Here is a 23,015-nt window from a genome sequence, read left to right on the forward strand (position 1 = left end):
TTTCTGCTGTTTTTACTATTCCTGCTCTTGCTGCTGCTTCAGGGGCTTGGCCCCGTATCACTGCTTGCAGCTATATTTCCACTTGTTCCTTAACATGTAACCAAGAATACTAACACATACAGACACAGTTTCTTCAAGATTGGATTTGGTGAGGAAGAGAGTCTTCTCAAAACATTAAGATAACATGTTCTTTCTCTCAAGGAGAGGATACTTTAAATATAACTGTAAAGTAAAGACTTTAACTAAGAAATGGTCTCTCAACTATAGGTTTCAATGACTCCTGAGACCATTGCTATCAGGGTAGCCTAGAAAAGCAGATGGATGTAGTGACACCTGTTAAAGAAGTCCATATTTCATCTCTGGAAGCCAGGCTAAATGAGCAAGCACTGTTACTGCATTCCTGGCATGGGCCAGACCCTTACGTTACACCTCAGATATCAAATACAGACATTTAAAGGATACATGAAATAACATTTTCGATAATCACACTGGTAATTTCTATAACAAAGTAAAATCTCATAAGCCTAGAAAAGTCATTCAACTCATTTGATATATAGAAGGAAAACTATTGATTAATACCTTGATTATAATCACTCATTAGATATACATTGAAGCAGCAGTGTGTTCCAGAATCCACTTCTTCAGGACTTAACTTGAATCATTACAATAAGGGTGTTGCTTATTTATAACGTTGAAAATATGATTACCCTAAAATATCAGCATTTTTTTAATCAATGAAAGAATTGTGTTGTACAAGGAACAGCAGTTCACGAGTTATTGAACGCGGAAGTCCGCGAATGTGCGAATATGCAAATATAAAACCGACTTCTATAATATCTACTATAAAATCTCCTGTAAATTGACACTTAAAGCTAATTTCATTGGTGTCAGCAGACTGAGGGGATTTGTTGGCTACTAGTCTATGTACGTTTATTTCTGTGTTTATGATTTTAACTGTTTTTCTTAATGTTTATTTATATTAAGAATAATTGTAATTATTTATATTCTTTTCTTTATTTCTAGATACCTGTGTTTTAATGAAGAAGCAGAATAATGTTAGGATTAGCAATAAAAATAGATGGATGTCTAATGAATAGATGGATGTCTAATGTATAGATAGACAGACATACTGTAAATGGTTAGAAGTGTAATGTATTATTAAAAAAAAAATTAAAAAACATAATTGATATTTTTGATTTTGGCAGATCAGCTCCTCCCACGCTGGAATACATCATCAGAGAAGCTCCTCCCACAGCAACACCTCATCAGTGAAGCTCCTCCCACAGTAATCACATCATCAGTGAAGCTCCTCCCACAGTAATTCCCCAATAAATGCTGTAAATTCCCATCAGCTACAAGTGAAGACGAGCATCAGAGCATCAGGAATAGCTGAAATCTGCAAAGACTGACTTTATTAAAGAGGACAGTGAGAACATGAGTGATCCAGAACCCTGCAGAATGAAACTCACTGAAGATCCTGAAGAACAAAGAGGTTGGTGTTTATTCCTCATTCATTCATGATGCTGAAGAACATTCATGTTAGAAACATTCAAGCACTTCATCACATTTAGATAAACAGTTCAACTATGAAATGGTACAGAATGTTCTAGGCAGGGCTCCAGACTAACTTTTTTACTGACAAATTCTTTAATAATAAATAGACTTAACGTACAGATATTACAATGTGCAGTTTTATTTTAAGTTCACAGGCTCCAGACTAGCATCTGAGGGCAGCGGCACCGGAGCCACTGGGTTCTGCAGAGAGTTTCTGGTGGCACTGAGGCTGACAATAAAGCACTAAGCTTAATTTAGGGTGTAGATGACATTAACTTTAATTATTATCATTCATAATGTATTAATATTCATTAAAAAGCAAAATGAGTGAAAAAATTGACATTAGGGAGTGAAAATAGCCAATAATCATCCTACTGTTTACAATGGTAATTTAGTGTTTAAATAAGAGTTTTCCTACATCTTAACATTTTTAGTTTTAGGGGAATCTTTGAAGGATGAACAAAAAATGTGTTATCACAATTAAAATAACACATGATATTATAGTTTTGAAGTGCTGGAAGAAGATGACTATGACTATTTCTGTCACAATTCATAGTTCCCTTTCGAGAGGTCTCTCGTATTGCGTAGGGCTAGCATTCACTATGGGAAAACCTCCTTTTCTCGAGAATATTGAAGCAAACTTTTTAAAACACAACTGAGCGGTCATTGGCTGTGCTGCGGCAACTGCACAAACCTATGGCGAGGCGGCTTTGGCGCGAGAACCAATCAGGGCGCCTGTTGCGTCAGAGCCCGCCAGTATGGGCGTGGTCAGAGGCTATATATTGTCATGCCTCGCCTAGGTGCTCCAGATTTTTACTCCTTCAGCGACTCCACTTCGCTGACCTGCGGAATAGAAGCACTCGCCGCCGTCAAAACACCTTTCAGCGGGATAAGCTCCTGAGGACGCTGGCTTCATTCGCCACCTTCAGCACGCTGTTTTGCTGTGCCATCCGGCCATCATATCCTTTATTGCAAATCCTGTGTGTTCGCCGCTGCGTTCACACTCTAAAAGAATATATGTTCCCGAGGCGTTGTTTCAAATGCCTCGCACCACCCGCGCCTCGTGTAGAGGCCCACTCGTCGGTGGAGACCGCCACATTCTGTGCGCTTCCTGCCTGGGCCGCGACCACACCGAAGCTGCACTCGCTAAGGGAAGACTAAGGCTTCATATCCATTCAAGCCTTGCCGCGCTACGTCTGTCCTCACCGCGCTTACGCCGCCGCTGCTTCACACGATCGCTGTCCTGCAAGTCTTTCAGGCTTCCCTGGACGAGTCTGGACCTGAATCAGATGCTTTTAAGGACCTGCGTAGCACCACTGACCTGGCACTACGGGCTACGAAGTCTACAGCCCAGGCCATCGGGAGGAGCATGGCCAACCTAACGGTGCTCGAGCGGCACCTATGGTTGAACTCAACGGATATGAAGGAGGTAGATAGGGCGGCTTTCCTGGACTTCCCCATCTCCACTTCCGGTCTCTTTGGCCAGGCCGTTAAGGGCTTCTCTGAGCACTACAAGGAGGCACAGAAAGCATCACAGGCGATGCGCCACTTCCTTCCAAAACGTTCCAGCTCGGCTTCGAGCCACCAGACCAGAAGGAAGCCTCCTCAACAGCAGCCCAAGTCAGCGCCGCCGGTCACCCAGCCCCCGCCCAGCGGCTGAAGTCCGTCGTCGCTCCTACTCTGCTAGGCGCGCTCCGTTCCCTGAGAGGCGGGGACCCCGACCCAGGATTGCTTCCTGAGGCGCGCGCCCCTGTGCATGAGCGCTGCTCGCACGGGAGGGGAAACACTAGACAGCCGGGCCCCTATCTCACAGCGACCCGGGTCCTGTCTTCATCCAACCCCTAGCTATGAGGGCCGAAGCCTGGGAGGCTATCCCCGAAATATCGAAATGGGTGTTGAACATAATAAAACGAGGTTACTCGCTCCAGTTTGCTCGCAAACCTCCACACTTTCGAGCCAAGGTCGAGACAATGGTCGAAAAGGGCGTGGCCCACGTTCTCCGTACCAAAGTGTCAAAACTGTTGGAAAAGGGAGCTGTCGAAACAGTTCCTATATCACAGAATGAGTCAGGCTTTTTACAGCCGCTACTTCCTCGTCCCCAAAAAGGATGGCGGTCTCAAACCCATTCTAGATCTCAGACATCTGAACAAAGTGCTTATGACGCGTCCGCTCAGGATGTTGACAACCAAACAAATTCTCGCACATATTCGCCTGTGAGATTGGTTTTTCTCAGTGGATCTGAAAGACGACTATTTTCACATCCAGATAGCGCCCCATCACAGACCATTCCTGAGGTTTGCATTCGAAGGGCAGGCTTATCAGTACACAGTACTACCATTCGGCCTGTCTCTAGCGCCCCGTACCTTCACGAAGTGTATGGACACGGCGCTCTTCCCCTTGAGACAGTGGGGAGTGCAAGTGTTAAACTACCTCGACGATTGGCTCATCATAGCCCAATTGGAGGAGCTATTAATAACTCACAGAGTCTGGCTCCTCAACCACTTAGAATTAGGGCTATGCAAAAATATCGATACAGCTAACTATCGTGATAATTTTGTTCACGATAGTGTATCGATATTCCAACCTCTACTATCGATGCTTAAAAAAAAAAGATAAAAAAAGTTTCTCTCCCAGCCGGAACATCTACTTCCTGGGTATAGAAATAGACTCGGTATGCATGAGAAGCACGCTCGCTTTCTATTCGGTGCTGGCGACATCTTTCAGGGCGGGCGTCCGCGTTCCCCTCAAGAGATTCCAGAAGATGCTGGGTCTCATGGCTTTCGGCCTCACCAGTACTCCAACTAGGACTGCTGCGAATGCGTCCTCTTCAGCGCTGGTTAAAACCACGGGTCCCAGCTCACGCGTAGCGATCTGGTCACTTACAAATCAGAGTCACGGCTAGTCTAATGTGAACGGCCATTAATAATTCAAATGGTTTTAGTCAAATAAATATCAATCTCAAAGTTGGTGTCAAAATATGGCATTATTGTATATTTTAATGTTAATATCATGTTAGATATTTGTGTCATTGATCAAATATATTCAATAGTTCTTGCTAAAGAAACTAATTTGTGCCTATAAAAATAATAATTGGAAGATAAAATTACCTCATTCATGGAAAGTTTCAAGGACATATAATCATTTATAAAAAGGCATCAAATTATCATAATATTTTATAGCAGTTGTCTACTTTATACTATTACATCAGGGCTCACTTTCATGTCCTTTCACTTTATATTCCTCTCTTTGAATTATTTTGATGTACTGAAAATTAAATTAATAATTTTTTCTTTCATGTCAGAACCGATGGAAGAGAGCGAGGAGAGTGAAGAACTGAGTGAAGTGAAGGAGGAGAGTGAAGAACTGAGTGAAGTGGAGGAGGAACATCATGTCAAACCTGGAGAAAAACCTTTGAGTCGCTCAAAAACGAAACAGACATTTTTAAAGAAAAGAAGAGCCAAGAAGTCTTTCACCTGCACTCAGTGTGGAAAGAGTTTCACATGCAAACATAGTCTTGATGTTCACATGAGAGTTCACACTGGAGAGAAGCCGTTCACATGTGATAAATGTGGAAAGAGTTTCACAACCAAACAAAGTCTTAATGTTCACATGAGGATCCACACCGGAGAGAAGCCGTTCTCATGTGATCAGTGTGGCAAAATCTTTCTTAGTGCACCAGAGCTGAAGAGACACCTGATAGTTCATACGAAGGAGAAGCCGCATTCATGTTCTGTGTGTGGAAAGAGTTTTTCACTTCTGCAATATTTACAAAGACATCAGAAAATACACACTGGTGTGAGAGAGTACATGTGCTTTGAGTGTGAGAAGACTTTCATTTCAGCAGACGGTTTAAAACTGCACCAGAGAATTCACACTGGAGAAAAACCTTACAAGTGTTCACACTGTGACAAGAGATTCAGTCAGTCAGCACATCTGAGATCACATGAGAGGATCCACACTGGAGAGAAGCCGCACACGTGTAATCAGTGTGGAAAGAGTTTTGCTTTTAAAAGTGACGTGAAGGTACACATGAGGATCCACACCAGAGAGAAGCCGTTCACATGTGATCAATGTGGGAAGAGTTTCACAAACAAACAGCAACTTGATGTTCACATGATGATCCACACTGGAGAGAAGTCACATGTATGCCATCAATGTGGGAAGAGTTTCACCCAAGCAGAACACCTTAAAGGACACATGATGATCCACACGGGAGAGAAGCCATTCATGTGTGATCAGTGTGAAAAGAGATTCTCATGCAAAAGTAATCTTAAGAGTCACATGATGATCCACACCGGAGAGAAGCCGTTCTCATGTCATCAATGTGGTAGAAAATTTCTCTGGGCATCAAACCTGAAGAAACACCTGACAGTTCATACGAAGGAGAAGCCGCATTCATGTTCTGTGTGTGGAAAGAGTTTTTCACTTCTGCTGTATTTACATAAACATCAGAAAACTCACACTGGTGTGAGAGAGTACATGTGCTTCGAGTGTGAGAAGATCTTTACCACAGCAAACAGTTTAAAACTGCACCAGAGAATTCACACTGGAGAAAAACCTTACAAGTGTTCACACTGTGACAAGAGATTCAATCAGTCAACACATCTGAAAAAACATGAGAGGATCCACAGCAGAGAGAAGTCACACACGTGTGATCAGTGCGGAAAGAGTTTCTCTATTAAAACTAACCTGAAGCGACACATGAAGATCCATGCAGTGGAGAAACCACATCACCTCAGTCTGAGATCACGGTAAGTAGTTAATTTTCATGTGCTGAGCAACGGCATCAACATTGCTTCTGTGTAATATTAGATCTAGGGTATGATTACGACAACGAGTAGGTCCTGACACATGTTGTTTAACTCCAATAGAGTTCAGAATGTCTTTAAATGCCAATCCCAATGCATCTTTTTCGTTATCTACATGTATATTAGGGGTGTCGCAATCAGGCTTGGGAGGGTTACTTTAAAAATGTATTCCATTACAGTTACAAATTACTTCATAAAAAAAGTATTCAGTAACGTAATCCAAGTACTATAATATGAAAGTAATGTAACTGATTCCTTTTGGATCACTTCAAGGTCACGTATATAAATAAATAAAGTCAAGCAAGAAGAAACATTATTAAAAAACATTTTTTTTTATTTTTTTTTTAAGAATTTGGTCCAGTGTACAATATTTGCAAAATATACACACAGGCCGGAATATATATTTATGTAAAAGGTTATACAGACATTTAGTGGCTAATGTATGGTATTACAGATTATTTTGTTTTATTTTAACTAATTATTAACTAAAAAAATTTTACACAAAATTAAAAAATTTTACACAATCTACAAATTTGTTTATTTTAAAATAGGCCTACATGTTGACTAAAGCCGTGATCTTTCTTAATTTGCCTGACTGAACTTGGAGCGTTGGCAGTGGGAGTTCCCCTACGTTACCTAGACAGCGAACATCCTGTTACATGAGAAAAAATTAAGAAAGGACATTTTGGCCGAGTCTCCTGTCAGAGAGATCTTCAACTCCCACCTCCGGCGGAGCTTCGACCAGATCCTGAGGGAGGCTGGAGATATTGAGTCCAAGTGGACCATGTTCTCCACCTCCATTGTCGAAGCGGCTGCTCGAAGTTGTGGCCGTAAGGTCTCCGGTGCCTGTCGAGGCGACAATCCCCGAACCCGGTGGTGGACACTGGAAGTAAGGGATGCCGTCAAGCTGAAGGAGTCCTATCGGGCCTGGCTGGCTTGTGGGACTCCTGAGGCAGCTGACGGGTACCGGCAGGCCAAGTGGACTGCAGCCCGGGTGGTTGTGGAGGCAAAAACTCGAACATGGGAGGAGTTCGGTGAGGCCATGGAGAAGGACTATTGGCTGGCCTCGAAGAGATTCTGGCAAACTGTCTGGCGCCTCAGAGGGGGGAAGCAGTGCCCTACCAACGCTGCCTACATTAGAGGTGGGGAGCAGTTGACCTCAACTGGGGATGTCGTTGGATGGTGGAAGGAATACTTTAAAGGGGGGGTACAATGGTGTTTCATGTATTCAGAGTTGTTTACAGTGTTAAAGAGATGGATTCTCATGCTAAACATGGCCAAAGTTTAAAAAAAATATTTTGGACGAATAACGGAGAATTTCTGTGCCGAAAATCTTACTTCCGGGTTGGTACAAAAATTGATTTTTTTTCGATCGTGGATCTAATGACATAGACGAGAGTGGAACTCCTTATATGAGCATTTCTCTTGGAAAAGCGCGCCTGCGCACACGTCGACCGGAGGAGAGCGAGACCGCGCACATCAACGCGCTTCAACAGGAAATCATCGGCAGCGCTGCATAGGATTTGTTCAAGAATGTCTCCAAAAGTGTGTTTTTGGATGTGAGGGAAAGCTTACCGTGTTCAGCTTCCCAAAGAACCTAGCGTTACAGGAACAGTGGATGCAGTTTGTTTTTCCGGGGCAGCAACGGAGTGTAGCAAGTGCGGTTGTGTGTGGTCATTTCAGTGACGAATGTTTTATTAACAAGGCCCAGGTCGACGCTGGATTTGCACATCGTTTGCTGTTAAAACGTGGAGCGGTCCCAGTGATAAAAGACCCCATTCATGTAAGTACAACTGGATCAGATTTCTGTCTTTTGCTGGAAATCAGCACATAGTGAATATATGTTGACTCTATAGCTCCGCCCACGGCACGCTTCCAGGAGCTCGGCTTTTTCCGGAGAGAATCGGAAAGCTGTATTTTTCTTTTATAAATATGATAAAACTAAAGACTTTTTGGAGATATGAAGGATGCCCTACTACTCTATAGGTACTCAAGATTAACATGAGATTGTATTGTGAATTGTATTGTGTATGTTATGTACCCTTTAAGGATCTCCTCAATCCCGTCGTCACGTCTTCCATTGAGGAAGCAGAGGCTGAGGGCTCAGAGGTGGACTCGTCCATCACCCAAGCTGAAGTCACCGAAGTAGTCAAGAAACTTCTCGGTGGCAAGGCACCGGGGGTGGATGAGATCCGCCCTGAGAACCTCAAGTCTCTGGATGATGTGGGGCTGTCTTGGCTGACACGCCTCTGTAGCATCGCGTGGCGGTCGGGGACAGTGCCTCTGGGATGGCAGACCAGGGTGGTGGTCCCTCTTTTTAAGAAGGGGGACCGGATGGTGTGTTCCAACTACAGGGGGATTACACTTCTCAGCCTCCCTGGGAAAGTCTATGCCAGGGGGTACTGGAGAGGAGAATACAGCCGATAGTAGAACCTCAGATTCAGGAGGAACAGTGTGGTATTTGTCCAGGCTGTGGAACACTGGACCACCTCTATACTCTCTACAGCAGTGGTTCCCAATCCTGGTCCTGGGGACCCACAGCTCTGCACAGTTTGTATGTCTCCCTCATTTAACACACCTGATTCAGATCATCAGCTCGTTAGGAAAGAGCTCTGAACTGAACTGGGTGTGTCAGATAAAGGAGACATATAAAATGTGCAGAGCTGTGGGTCCCCAGGACCAGGATTGGGAACCACTGCTCTACAGGGTGCTGGAGGGTTCATGGGAGTTTGCCCAACCAGTCCACATGTGCTTTGTGGATTTGGAGAAGGCATTTGACTGTGTCCCTCGCGGCGGCCTGTGGAGGGTGCTCTGGCAGAATGGGGTCCGGGGTCCTTTGCTAAGGGCTGTCCAGTCCCTGTACGACCGAAGCAGGAGCTTGGTTCGCATTGCCGGCAGTAAGTCAGACTTGTTCCCGGTGCATGTTGGACTCCGGCAGGGCTGCCCTTTGTCGCTGGTTCTGTTCATGATTTTTATGGACAGAATTTCTAGGCGCAGCCAGGGGCCGGAGGGTGTCGGGTTTGGTGACAACACATTTTTGTCTCTGCTCTTTGCAGATGATGTTGTCGTGTTGGCCTCATCAAGCCAGGACCTTCAGCATGCACTGGGACGGTTTGCAGTGAGTGTGAAGCGGCTGGGATGAGAATCAGCACCTCCAAATCCGAGGCCATGGTCCTCAGTCAGAAAAAGGTGGCTTGCCCACTTCAGGTTGGTGGAGAGTTCCTGCCTCAAGGTGGAGGAGTTTAAGTATCTTGGGGTTTTGTTCAGAGACCTTTCCGATCGACAAATGCCTTGATTGTGGTTTCTGTTCCTCTTTTAAAATGAATGCGCTGTCGAAATCTTCTGTAACAGACGCGATGGCAGAATCTACACATCTCAACTCTCAAGCGGCAGCCATCTTTGTTGTTAATGAATTCAGCCCAAGCTTTCTTTGTGATGTGGATGATTACGTTACTGTTGATCATCTATCCATCATCGTATAAAGCCCGCCCTGACAATTTGATTAGTACTAACAGCTCTGGTTTGAGCATAGTTATAGAGCATAGAGCATAGTTGCTCCACAACAGATCAAGTCAAGACCGAAATTCCAGACTTCGAATGTTGTGGGCGGGGCTAATTTCTGCTAGCATATATTGCTAGAAACTTGGGATTTCATCATCGGACTCTTAAAACTCATTCTTTCCTCACTTTCTTTCTTTCTGCAACTCGTATGAATGTGTATGTGTGTGTGTGTTTGTTTGATATTAGTTCTATGTAATAGAATACAGGGCTCCAGACTAACTTTTCCACTGGTTGCACTGGTGCTACCAACTTTCTCAGTTGGTCGCACCAGCATATGATTTGGTCGCACCTTTTTTTTTCTTTTTTTTTTACATGCCATGGGATTAATCAATGCATGCTGATGAATAGGGGTCTTAATCTGCATACCATAGTTTTGCACTGATGTAAATGACTGACCGTGACACAAGACCTCATGTTAGCTAAATGTTTTAATCTTTTAACTCTCAAAAAAAACTATTAAAAAAACATGTATGTTCTTTAATGTTTGATAATAATTTTACTGTCTTCACATAGGGATGGGAATTGATAAGATTTTATCAATATCAATGCCACTGACGATTCTGCTTATCGATCCGATTCTTTAACGATTCTCTTGTCGATTCTTGATAGCGCTGTGTGGAAAAATGTAGTCATATGCTTTTCAAAAAAACAAGTGGTTTTATTTATTTTAAAGCTTAAGCTTGAGTAAGCAAACTGTAGCCTACTTTTTATGTAATTTATGTAATAAATAGAACCTTATTGTAAAGTGTTACTGATTAGTTATGCACCAATTCAGACGTGTCCTGAGTCAGTGGTTCATGGCTCAGTGGTTCATGTAGATTGTCTACAAACCGGAAGGTTGGTGGTTCAATCCCCGGTTCCACCTGACCAAGTGTCGAGGTGTCCTTGAGCAAGACACCTAACCCCAGCTGCTCCCGACGAGCTGGATCGCCTTGCATGGCTGACACCGCCGTCGGTGTATGAATGAGTGAGTGAATGGGTGAATGTGAGGCAATATTGTAAAGCGCTGTGGTGGCCATTGGGTCTGTGAAAGCGCTATATAAATGCAGTCCATTTACCATTTACCACTGTTGGAAAGATCAGTTGTTTTAACCATTCATTAAAATGAACCGGTTCAAAGGAGTCATTAGTTCGCGAATTGGACGTGTCGTACACGTTGTGTGATTATCCCAGCAGTTAGGACATGGATATCCAAGATTTCTGTCAACACATAAAACATTTCATCACTGGGTAGTTTTGTTTGTTAAAAACAACATTAAACAACATAACATTAAAGTGTTGTTTTATGTCAGCTGAATGTCCGGAACGCTTTTCAGAGAAGATAAGGCAACTTATTTAGCCCACTTCACACCCAGCAGTAATTCAGGGAAAAAAAAATCTCCGAATGCTCCACATGAAACTTTGGTCTTCCGACCTTTTACCACCGTGCCGATTTATATTGATTAATATGTGCGCGGGAGGCGCTTAGTTTGGAGACGGTGAAGTCTTGTTTACACTTTCGCCTGGCTCCGAAGAGAGAGAGAGAGAGCGCGCGCGCGACCGTCTCTCTCTCTCTCTCTCTCTCTCTCTCTCTCTCTCTCTCTCTCTCTCTCTGCTCGTTCTTTCAGTTAAACATGCGCCCTGTCACAAGCGCAGCAGTTCATCTATATTACTCGCCGATCAAATAAGACCTTGGCGGGACAAAAATTCACTTTGGCGGGCGCTAAAACAAGTTCAATGCAGGAAAATTCATACAGGAAGTGCAGTAGTACATAACCATGCACTCGCACAAATGCGACCACATACAATTTAAGCTCGCACATTCTCAAAAAATGGTTGAATATGCATTTTGGTCACAGTCTGGAACCCTGGAATAATCACGTTTTGTTTGTATTTTAAAGAGAAGTATTCTTGTGTTATGTGCTTAGGAATTTAATGTCTTAAACTGCTGATTTAAGTTACCATGCTCATAAATAAAGTTTTCACTAGTTTGGATATTTATATTCACTGCAGAGCTGATAGTTACGGCCTGTTCAAATGAACACTGGACGAGTCATTGGCTCGGCCGTAATAAGTGATTCTTTCGAATTCCCTATAAATTAATAAATAATTCCCTTTGGGCTCAATTGACCTGTTTGACCCTTACACCCTTTCAGGGAGTGCTTAATAAACTGGCAAACTTTATATCCGTAAAACAACTCTGATGTAACAAACGACTATCACTCCGGAGACTGTAAGCTGGATCACGGACAGTTGGTACAGATCCATCCTCGAGTAATAACAAGAGTAAATGAAGACTGCCATGTTCATTCTTACATCCATCAACAAAACACCTCAATTGCTTAGGAGAGATTTGTGTCTACAGCTGCTCCGGCGTCGAAACACTGGCGGACTGTGTTTAGCTCACTCAAGGCGGGTCTATGCTAAAACTGCAGTGTCCGTCAAACACCATGTAAAAGTGATTTTTGCATAACAGGTGTCCTTTAAGTCACATGATCAATGTCACTATTTTTTAAACATGTGATAAGCCTAGTTCAGAGTCTGAAATATTGATTATTCCTCTCGCATCATGTCTGTTAGAAATTAAACTTGTTTGTTTTTAGCAGAACTACCAGAAAGCATCTGGAAGGAGAGGACAGAGAGAACGCCAGTGATCCAGAATCTGCAGAATGAAACATCATGATACTGAAGAACAAAGAGGTTGGTGTTCATTCTTGATTCCTCATTCATTCACCATGATGAAGAACATGCTGATGCTCACCAGATTTACATTGTTTCATGTCCAAACTAGTGATTTATAACACAAATCATCTTCATGACATTAAAATAGATCGTAATCGTGCTCAACAGATTTGTTGGGATTAAAATGTCTATTGAACTCATCAGTGATATTGACTTTGAGCTTCACTTTTCATTTCACATTTGTCTCTCATTTGAAATCTCACTTGATTTAATGTTTATTTTAGACCTGATGGACGTGAACAAGAAAGGAATAACAGAAGCCAAAAAATCTGTCTCCTGCCCTCAGTGTAAAAACGTTTCACGTGGAAAAGTCTGAAGATTCACATGAGAGTTCACACTGAAAAGAAACTGTGACGTGAGCAATGCGGGAAGAGTTTCACTAGAGCCTCCGTTCTGAAATCGCTTCTGCCTCCTCATTCTGAAGAAGAGGCCATAACACTTTCAACAGAGACATGAATCTGAAGTTAATTTTAACTTGTTCATTGTTTGAGATCTGTCTTTGTTCATTTTCACTTTTAATTAAACTAATTATCACTTTATCAACAGCTTATTGTTATTGTCCAATTTTATTTGCATCAGGAATAATTTCATAATTTTCAGTTCTGAAAACCAAGTGTTACGTTTGCTTCTGGGGCTTCCCATCAAACACAGAACGTTCCCCTAACTTTAGTATTTGGTTCCTGATTGGTTATTGTTTTGGGAAATCAATAATAATGTTCTAGTTTTTTTTTCTTGCAGCAATAAAATTACTGGGCAGGAGTACTCGAGTACTCGTTCGTGACAGCGACGATCGATCAAGAAAACGATGTTAGCCCTGATTTTAATATATATTTGTCTTGATATTTGTCTATTTTGGGGCGGTACCTGAGATCTGATTGGCTATTGCAGCATTTGGGGCGGTACATGAGATCTGATTGGCTATTGCAGCATTTGGGGCGGTACCTGAGATCTGATTGGCAATTGCAGCATTTGGGCCGATACCTGAGATCTCATTGGCTTTGGCAGCATTTGGGGCGATACCTGAGATCTGATTGGCTATTGCAGCATTTGGGGCGGTACCTGAGATCTGATTGGTTATTGCAGCATTTTGGGGCGGTACCTGAGATCTGATTGGCTATTGCAGCATTTGGGGCGATACCTGATATCTGATTGGTTATTGCAGCTGTAACGACTGCGAGTATGAACCAAACACAGACTAATCTTCTTCCAGAAGATTAATTCAAACTCTCCGCTTCTCGCGAATGAAGGAGGAAGATTTGTTCAGAACGTCTCATGATCATCATCAATCTTGCCATCGGGTCCGGCATCATCATTCCATTTAAAAGAGACAGCAGACGATGGTTATAATAGCCTAACCATGTAACAGACGACCAGACCAACCCAAATTAAGATCAGATGGGTTAGATTCATTTCCAGTCATCTAACTACTTTCCGTATCTCATTTTCTGTCTTTCTTGGTGTTCTTCTTCATTTCCGATTGAAAGTATCGGTTTTAAGTTAAGTTTTGCTGCAAAGTTTTGGTCCACGATTCACGGCTGCAACGCACACTTTCAACTTCAAAGACGCTTCAACCATCCGCCAGCACACCATGTCCCTGAACTCTATCCAAGCACGAGGAGATCAACCAACGGACCCCGAAAAACACCCTTGTACCCGACAAAAGGGAATCCTCAAACAGAACGCAGAAACGCAAGTAACCTCTACTTTTAACTGAACTGGTGCATTATAACCTTTTATAACCTGCATAAGGAACGACCAGGGTTAACCCCCTGAGGTCTACGGTATCGCCGGCGATACCAGTTCGCTTTTTTTTTAATCAGTGTAAAAAAACCTCATAAATACTCTGTTGACTTTGATTTTCCATAGGAGTTTCATACATCAATCGATTCTGTTATATGTGTATTATTTTTGTGTATACTCACAATAAAAACAAAGTGTTGTGCTTTTGGCCAAATAAAGAAAAATAAACACGAAGCGAGTTCTGCCTTCTCTCTGCCAGTGAAGTCCATTCTGAAACGCGTCCGAAAATGAACAATAACTGAGCGAATACTCAGTCAAACAGGCATACAGACACACAGGCATGAAACTTGAATTCTCTTCTTTTAAATGAAGTAATTTATATAAAAAACAAATATTCTCATCTTGTGAAATCTGTATTAAAAGAGAGCGATTCCAGTCGAGCTCATCTCATCTCATTACGTTATAATCGGCCCCGCCCACGGAGAGCGCGCGCTATTCAAACGCAAATGACTGAGACGATCCCATACAAACTGTGAACGCCCACATATCAGCTCGAGAAAACACAAGTTTATTCAGATAAGTGTACTTGTCTACACTGTCTCGCAGCGCTGTGAGGAATAATAATAATGGAAAACGTACCTCAGAAGTGCTGGTATTTCGAGGAGCAACGGATGGAATACAGTAGTAAGTTTTTTTTTCATTCTCAAGTAAATCGTGCTTCTGTGTGAATGAATGAACGGCAGCGATGCGCTGTTTACCACAACTCGCAAAAAGACTTGCGTTTTGAATTTGAATTGCGTTTCTAGTAGGAATTAGATCGGTCTAGTAGGAATTGCGGTTCTGTGAATGAATGATCTGCTTTTAGCAAACTATTTAGCCATACTGAGTAAAAATAGACTGGAATGTGTTGAAATAAAATGTATTTGTATAAGCAACGTATTAAACTGCAAATTAACATTTATATTCCTTATAATAAAAACGAAAGACCGATGTTACAGACATATGAAAGACAACATTTTGTTGATTAGTTTTGGATAGATTACACATTTTTACTGTAAAATATCTGCCACCTCAAATAAGCTTTTGTTTGCCAATTTTTGCTAATATGTTAAATATAGTATGTTTTGTCAATGTAGGCTATATTCGAAGTAATGGATCCTTAACTTTGAAATATGTATGATAAAATGTATACTTTAGTTTTTACAAAGAAAGATTACACTTCAATTGTTGTTGTAATTGTAACCTTTTTAATAAAAAAATATATTTACAAGGTAGATGTAAACAAGTTTTAAAAGGTAAATATAAGCCTTTTCTTTAAATAATTTTTATTGTGTTTTATTATTGACAAATTTGGGGAGAGGATACATATTCCAAAACTGAAAATACAGTATGAGAATTAACTGCACAATTACTAGACATGTTTTCCTTGGATATTATACAATTTGCAAGCAAAATTTGTAAAAAAAAAAAAAAAAAAAAAAAAAAAAAATTGAAATGCTACCAACTGTGAACCAATTTGGTCGAATATATATATATATATATATATATATATATTGCTGTTGCATTCTTTCTTGTGGCTATAGGTGACACACCTGAATGAATGGCTCATTAAGTATGCGGGCCCCATTGTCTCCTGAGGTGTGAACCACTACATATGCATGATGCTGTTGAATGGTTGACGCCCCTTGCGCATATTGTCTTTACAAACAAAAAGTGTTTTACAAGATTTAAATCAATGTATTGTGTTATGTGAATGATAAGGGCAGGATGATTTTCACATCATTTTGAAGAAAAAACTCTAGGCAATGACATCCATTAGTCAAAAGTCTTATTGTCACATATTTAGTATGTGTTTTGTGGCCTTATTTCAGAAACTTTAGTTTTTAGTTTTTTCAATAACCATGCATAAACATTATTCTCTCAAAAATACAAACATGTACATGCATGTTGCTCACGGTACCTGAGATCTGATTGGCTATTGCAGCATTTGGGGCGGTATCTGAGATCTGATTGGTTATTGCAGCATTTTGGGGCGGTACCTGAGATCTGATTGGCTATTGCAGCATTTGGGGCGGTACCTGAGATCTGATTGGCTATTGCAGCATTTGGGGCGGTACCTGAGATCTGATTGGCTATTGCAGCATTTGGGGCGGTACCTGAGATCTGATTGGCTATTGCAGCATTTGGGGCGGTACCTGAGATCTGATTGGTTATTGCAGTTCAGACGATAGCTGTGTGGTCAACGCTACAAACATGCGAGATCGAACCTCAGCTCCACCATCTTCATAATTTTGTCTCTAGTTTAAAATCTCTTGTCAAAAATGTAAAATGAAAATTAAATTAAATTTTCCAGTAGAGCCGCTGCACAGACGACAAAACTGGTGAAGGAAGATTGTCAGCCGTCTTTAATCTGCTAAATTATTGTTTTGTGAATCATTCACGAAATTGAGATTACCCGCGATTCCATTACCCTTCAAATTGCGCAAATTGAAATTGCGAATTGAAAATACGCCCAATGGAAACACGTAACACAGTTTTTACAGGCAATTCAAAAAAGAAATATTTCGCAAAATTGCAATGGAAACAGTTTTTGCGTACTTACAGGTTACCCGACGTAGATGACGCGGTGTGTTTGGACAGAATATCCTACAAGACAGAGTTCTTTATTTAATTCATAAAAGACAAGAATTACAAGAATAATGGATTCTAACCCTCAAATAAATGCCACAATCAAGACCTTGAGGCAGAAATAAGGGAGAAACACCCAGAAACACCTCATATGTGCCGCTCACAAGTATAATATTGGTCTTCATTAGCACGTACAGCACGCAATGCCTACCATACCCGCAAAATATTTCTTCTTTACGTTATGCCGGTTTGGAGTTAAAGCCGCAAAGCTGTTTTTGTAAGTGAATTCTTTCGTGCTGTACTTTTTTTGGACTGACAAGTTGTATTTATTGTTTCATGTGCCATTGTAATGATAATACGGCAGGTGTATTAGTACTGCAACACACCCCTTAAGTGTGCATTATCAGAGTTTTTTAGTTTAAAGGCAAAAGACGTTTAACTGTCGGGACGGTTGAAACAAGTGTTTAAACTTTCCCGACAGCGCGTCCTGCCCGTTAAACCTGGTCATAGCCTAGGCTGTACTGCTCATAGATTCATATACTGTTTCTAGACTTTTCTTTTAAAGCAAATTCATTTTCAATTACGCAACACATGTTATCCCTTTTATAATCACCAATTGTCCAATCTTCAATAAATTGAATTTATCGTCTTCTGGTTGACCTTGTTTTCTTCATAATAACAGGCTATTCAACTAGCAAACACTCAATTTGACTCAAGGAAGCAATGTAAGACAATTTATTGTAAACGGATTTGTCTGTCTATGTCAAAATAGCCCATTATAAAGATTACAAAATGTGCATAGGCTTATCGCCTATTGTTTATTGGGCGACATAACAAAAATGGTTGATATGAACCTTTAAATTAAAATAAATTACAAAATATGTTTGTAACATGTACATAAGTTACTTGTCAGATATTGTTCACAAAAATAAGCATTAGATGAATAGTTGCCGTTTAAACTGTTATGTTTCATCCGTCCCACCCCGTGTTGAAACAAAGCACAACTACCGTTCAAAGTCAAATTTGACTTAAACCATTCTATATTTGTACCGAATAACACATGATACTAAGAGAACACATATGTGAGTTGTTGATCACAAAAAATAAAAAATCTATCTGTAACCTTATCTTAGAAAACAACTTTAATCTGAAAAGTGTTTCAACTGTCCCGGCTCTCACCTACAATTATTGTTAGTATATTTGCAATGAATTATTGAAAAACAGAATATATTTCAAATACAATAAAGTATACTTTTTTTCACTAGGGCTATCAAGTTTATAAATGACCAACTTCTAAAAAATAATGTATAGTCTTTGTAAAGACTTGCTCCGTTATATGACGAAGCTGACGCGAGGCTGACGCGGAGCTCAAGCTTGCCGTTAGGAAGTGCTTTCTCTTCGTCTTCCCCTTTAAGCATTCGTGCTTAGTCTCACTGTGAAAGCAGAAGCACAGTATCTTTCACTCTCTCATACTTAAACATATGTCCTATTTACGGCCTCTTTATCACAGTGAACATCGTGTTAAAACGTTGTTGATAAATACTTCATGACGTGTATCCGTGTAATTATCGAACTCTTGTTGAAACTGGCGCTTTTAATCGTGATACGCCTATCTCTTCATTCGCGCGTGTGTTTGTCCATGCAGGAGTGAGAGAGCAGGATTTCCGGTGTGCTTTTGCTCATTTTGCCTCGTAGCCTACAACTCGCGCTGCCCGCGCTTGCGGTCTCAATCGGCTGTAATTCACAAGGTTTCCTACATGTGCGTTCCGTGTGCACGTGTGATGCTGATGTTGCGCAATGTTAATGATGCGGCGCCCGAGTTGAGCTTGTGCTTCAGAAAATGTAGCTTCCGCTTGTGTGGACGCTACCGCACTACTTGATCAACAAAAGAGCTTCGCTACTGAAAAGCTATTTGATTCAGAAAACAGCGACGCTACCACCACGCTATTGAGAAATGTAGTTAAGCTAGTAACGTCACTACTTGTAGCGACGCTACTGCCCAACACTGTAGATTACTCGCATGAATTGCCAGCAGCCATATCACCCTGTAGGCCAAGACTGGTCTCCCACTGAAGCTAAGCAGGGCTGAGCCTGGTTAGTACCTGGATATGAGACTCCTGAGAAAACCAGGTTTCTGCTGGCAGAGTAGACCCCGAAGCCGCCGCCAGGCGCCGCCATTTGCGCCATTTAGAATTTCAGCCGCCGCCAGCCAATAATTTCGTAAGCCAAATTGAGCCGCCATCTGATAAAGTTTGGCTGAACCGGCTAGAATTATTTGCATCAAATAATAATTCTATCACATAGAGACATACACACACGAAATATATAAACAATACACAAGATCTATTTTCCCACTGGATTCATAACAGCACAGTCTTGTGCTCGTTGCTACGATACACAGACTCAGTGAATTGACGACCAATTAAAATTGCTCGTTTTCCGTACAGAAGAAGCGATGCATTTTTTTCTCACACTGAGGTGAAATGGCGGAAAGAAGCAAGCAAGGTAATTTTGATCTCACTTCTCACATACTTTCCTAATTCCTACTTACTTTTTTTTTTTACTTAGGCCTACCCAGACTTTTGTTAAATCTTCAGGGCACGGTTGCACAAACACCTGAATCAAAGATTGATGTTATGAACCAAATATTCTGGAACGGAGAGATTTATAGCACTGAACGTGATATTACTGCAGTAACAAACCACCGTTTCCACATTGCTAATTCACGACGCATGCTTCAGTGTACATTGAAGTGAAATGTGCAAAACTTTGTCCAAAATAATACTGATAACAGTGTGTGTTTATATTAAGGCGAGACACGGCAGGCAAAAACATCGTTTTTTTTTTTTACTGGTCAATTTTGAGATTTTTGGATATTTGTCTTCAATAACATGTCTTCTTTCAGACTTGTGGTGAAAAAAAGTCTGAAATACACATTTAGGTCTTTATTTTACTACACTTTGTCTGTTCGCGTCTGTAGATTTCTCCTAAATTCAGCAAAAGTTTGCGTTCTTAATCAACATACTTCTCCGCGTTCTCTGCCGTCGCTATTTGAAAATGTTTAGTAGCATACAGACTACAAAATAAATATGTACATATGTTGTGAAAGTAAAATCTGGTGTTTTCTTTATTACATTGTATTGCATTTTGTAGAAATATAGTGTAAGCCATGCATTGCTTGGAAATATTGAGATCTAGTAAATCAGTATAACATAGACATCTGTAGACATGAAGTGGCAGCTTCAGCCATTTGCAGCTATGAAAAGTTTGGCGGCTGCAGCAGCCATTTAGGTTTTGGCTGAGCTGGCTAGCCAGCCAATAACTTCATCAGCCAGCCATTATTCTCAAAACAAATGGCTTCGGGCTCTATGGTAGAGGTGTTAGTGAGGCCAGCAGGGGGCGCTCATCCTGTGGTCTGTGTGGGTCCTAACGCTATACTGTCAAAGAGCACCGTCCTTCAGATGAGATGTAAAACCGAAGTCCTGAATCTCTGAGGCCGTTAAAAATCCCATGGCACTTCTCGTAAAGAGTAGGGATTCCCTGATATGACTGTGAAGCACTTTGGGTGTACAGTAGTACATGTGAAAGCGCTATATAAATGCCTCATTCATTCATTCATTCATGAATAGGAGAAAAAAAAATATGTATAGCAAGTTTCCTGTAATATTATATTTAAATATGCTAATCAGGATATATGTAATTACCAGAGGGGATTATGAATATCTCCTTTTGTTACCCTGTAAATCAGAAAATACTGCCAATAGCCTTAAATTGATTTCCACCCTACTTTTAGGCATAAAATGTCATACGAATCAGGCCAAGAATGATATATCAACAAATCCCTCTGGACAAACCTTCACAATATAGTTAGGAATACGACTGCAAAGTTTGGTGTATGTAGGTGCTACGGAAGTGGAAAATCGACACTAGGAGTGTGAGAAAAATAATTTTGAGAAAACGGCCTTTAAAGATTTATGGCAAAATTCCACTAATTTCTATTGAAAGCCATGAATTACAGACAAAATATGCTTTAGGTCCAAGTAAAATCCATGTATCACACTGTTTAACATCCAAAACTCATTATTGTTTTATCCATCACTGATCATAACATCCAAAACAACACATCAACAGTCCATCACATAGGTGGAATGACAAAGGTGGAGTGACTCCAAGCCTCTCTCAATTTCAGCGACTGAGATTTTGTCTGATAACCTGCATCTCTTCCTCTCCCTCAGGTTCAGGAGTTGCAGTTTGATGCAACATCACAATCTCACCCCATTGAAAAGCCTTTCACAATCACCTGGAACGAGGCTTAGACTCGGACACCAGTCTATGGATAGAGCAATCGTATTATTATTTGCCTTTACTTACCAATGTTCAGTTGTAGTGATTATGCTCCACCATGTATCAGAATGATTGATGGTGATCCTTTGACCTTACCCCAGAGAGCGAGTGGGATGGAGAGATGGTGGAAAGTCTGACTACGGCTCAGAGAAAACCGCATGAACGTCAGTTTGACAAAGTTTCTTCATGAAAATATGGACTGGGCGAGAGGTGAAATTCTGATGAATAGTAACCGTGTATTCGGTTACATATTTCATAAACCGTCTCGAGTTGTTACACTCTACACCACTGACGGCGCCGGCAAATTTATACCAGGAGAAGACCCCTGCCTGGTATTTCCTGATAAAGACTGGATTTTATTTTTCAGAGTGGTTATATATATTACACTCACCTAAAGGATTATTAGGAACACCTGTTCAATTTCTCATTAATGCAATTATCTAATCAACCAATCACATGGCAGTTGCTTCAATGCATTTAGGGGTGTGGTCCTGGTCAAGACAATCTCCTGAACTCCAAACTGATTGTCAGAATGGGAAAGAAAGGTGATTTAAGCAATTTTGAGCGTGGCATGGTTGTTGGTGTCAGACGGGCCGGTCTGAGTATTTCACAATCTGCTCAGTTACTGGGATTTTCACGCACAACCATTTCTAGGGTTTACAAAGAATGGTGTGAAAAGGGAAAAACATCCAGTATGCGGCAGTCCTGTGGGCGAAAATGCCTTGTTGATGCTAGAGGTCAGAGGAGAATGGGCTGACTGATTCAAGCTGATAGAAGAGCAACTTTGACTGAAATAACCACTTGTTACAACCAAGGTATGCAGCAAAGCATTTGTGAAGCCACAACACGCACAACCTTGAGGCGGATGGGCTACAACAGCAGAAGACCCCACCGGGTACCACTCATCTCCACTACAAATAGGAAAAAGAGGCTACAATTTGCACGAGCTCACCAAAATTGGACAGTTGAAGACTGGAAAAATGTTGCCTGGTCTGATGAGTCTCGATTTCTGTTGAGACATTCAGATGGTAGAGTCAGAATTTGGCGTAAACAGAATGAGAACATGGATCCATCATGCCTTGTTACCACTCTGCAGGCTGGTGGTGGTGGTGTAATGGTGTGGGGGATGTTTTCTTGGCACACTTTAGACCCCTTATAGCCAATTGGGCATCGTTTAAATGCCACGGCCTACCTGAGCATTGTTTCTGACCATGTCCATCCCTTTATGACCACCATGTACCCATCCTCTGATGGCTACTTCCAGCAGGATAATGCACCATGTCACAAAGCTCGAATCATTTCAAATTGGTTTCTTGAACATGACAATGAGTTCACTGTACTAAAATGGCCCCCACAGTCACCAGATCTCAACCCAATAGAGCATCTTTGGGATGTGGTGGAACGGGAGCTTCGTGCCCTGGATGTGCATCCCACAAATCTCCATTAACTGCAAGATGCTATCCTATCAATATGGGCCAACATTTCTAAAGAATGCTTTCAGCACCTTGTTGAATCAATGCCACGTAGAATTAAGGCAGTTCTGAAGGCGAAAGGGGGTCAAACACAGTATTAGTATGGTGTTCCTAATAATCCTTTAGGTGAGTGTATATATCGCAGAGTGTGACGGGGTAGCACCGAAAGTCCAGTAGCGTGTGGTCG

The 23,015-nt window shown here is 41.4% G+C and overlaps 2 protein-coding genes across 2 annotated transcripts in view; one reads left to right on the forward strand and one right to left on the reverse strand.

The window, feature by feature from the left end:
* The window catches only part of LOC309480179 (uncharacterized protein), a 222,050-nt gene that overhangs the window by 132,586 nt on the left and 66,449 nt on the right, over positions 1–23,015 (reverse strand). The gene's annotated exons all lie outside the window — the stretch shown is intronic.
* LOC309480009 (uncharacterized protein) overlaps positions 1,074–23,015 on the forward strand; it is a 135,304-nt gene continuing 113,362 nt past the window's right edge. The window contains exons 1-4 of the mRNA XM_082144362.1: positions 1,074–1,492; positions 4,856–6,305; positions 12,506–12,602; positions 12,869–13,041. Coding sequence (XP_082000488.1) covers positions 1,435–1,492; positions 4,856–6,305; positions 12,506–12,575 — 1,578 coding nt within the window. The 5' untranslated portion in view covers positions 1,074–1,434 and the 3' untranslated portion in view covers positions 12,576–12,602; positions 12,869–13,041. Of the gene's footprint in view, positions 1,493–4,855; positions 6,306–12,505; positions 12,603–12,868 lie in introns of the transcript that reaches the window.

Source organism: Leuciscus leuciscus (assembly GCF_965113295.1).
Source record: "Leuciscus leuciscus genome assembly, chromosome: 1".
Lineage (NCBI taxonomy): Eukaryota > Metazoa > Chordata > Actinopteri > Cypriniformes > Leuciscidae > Leuciscus > Leuciscus leuciscus.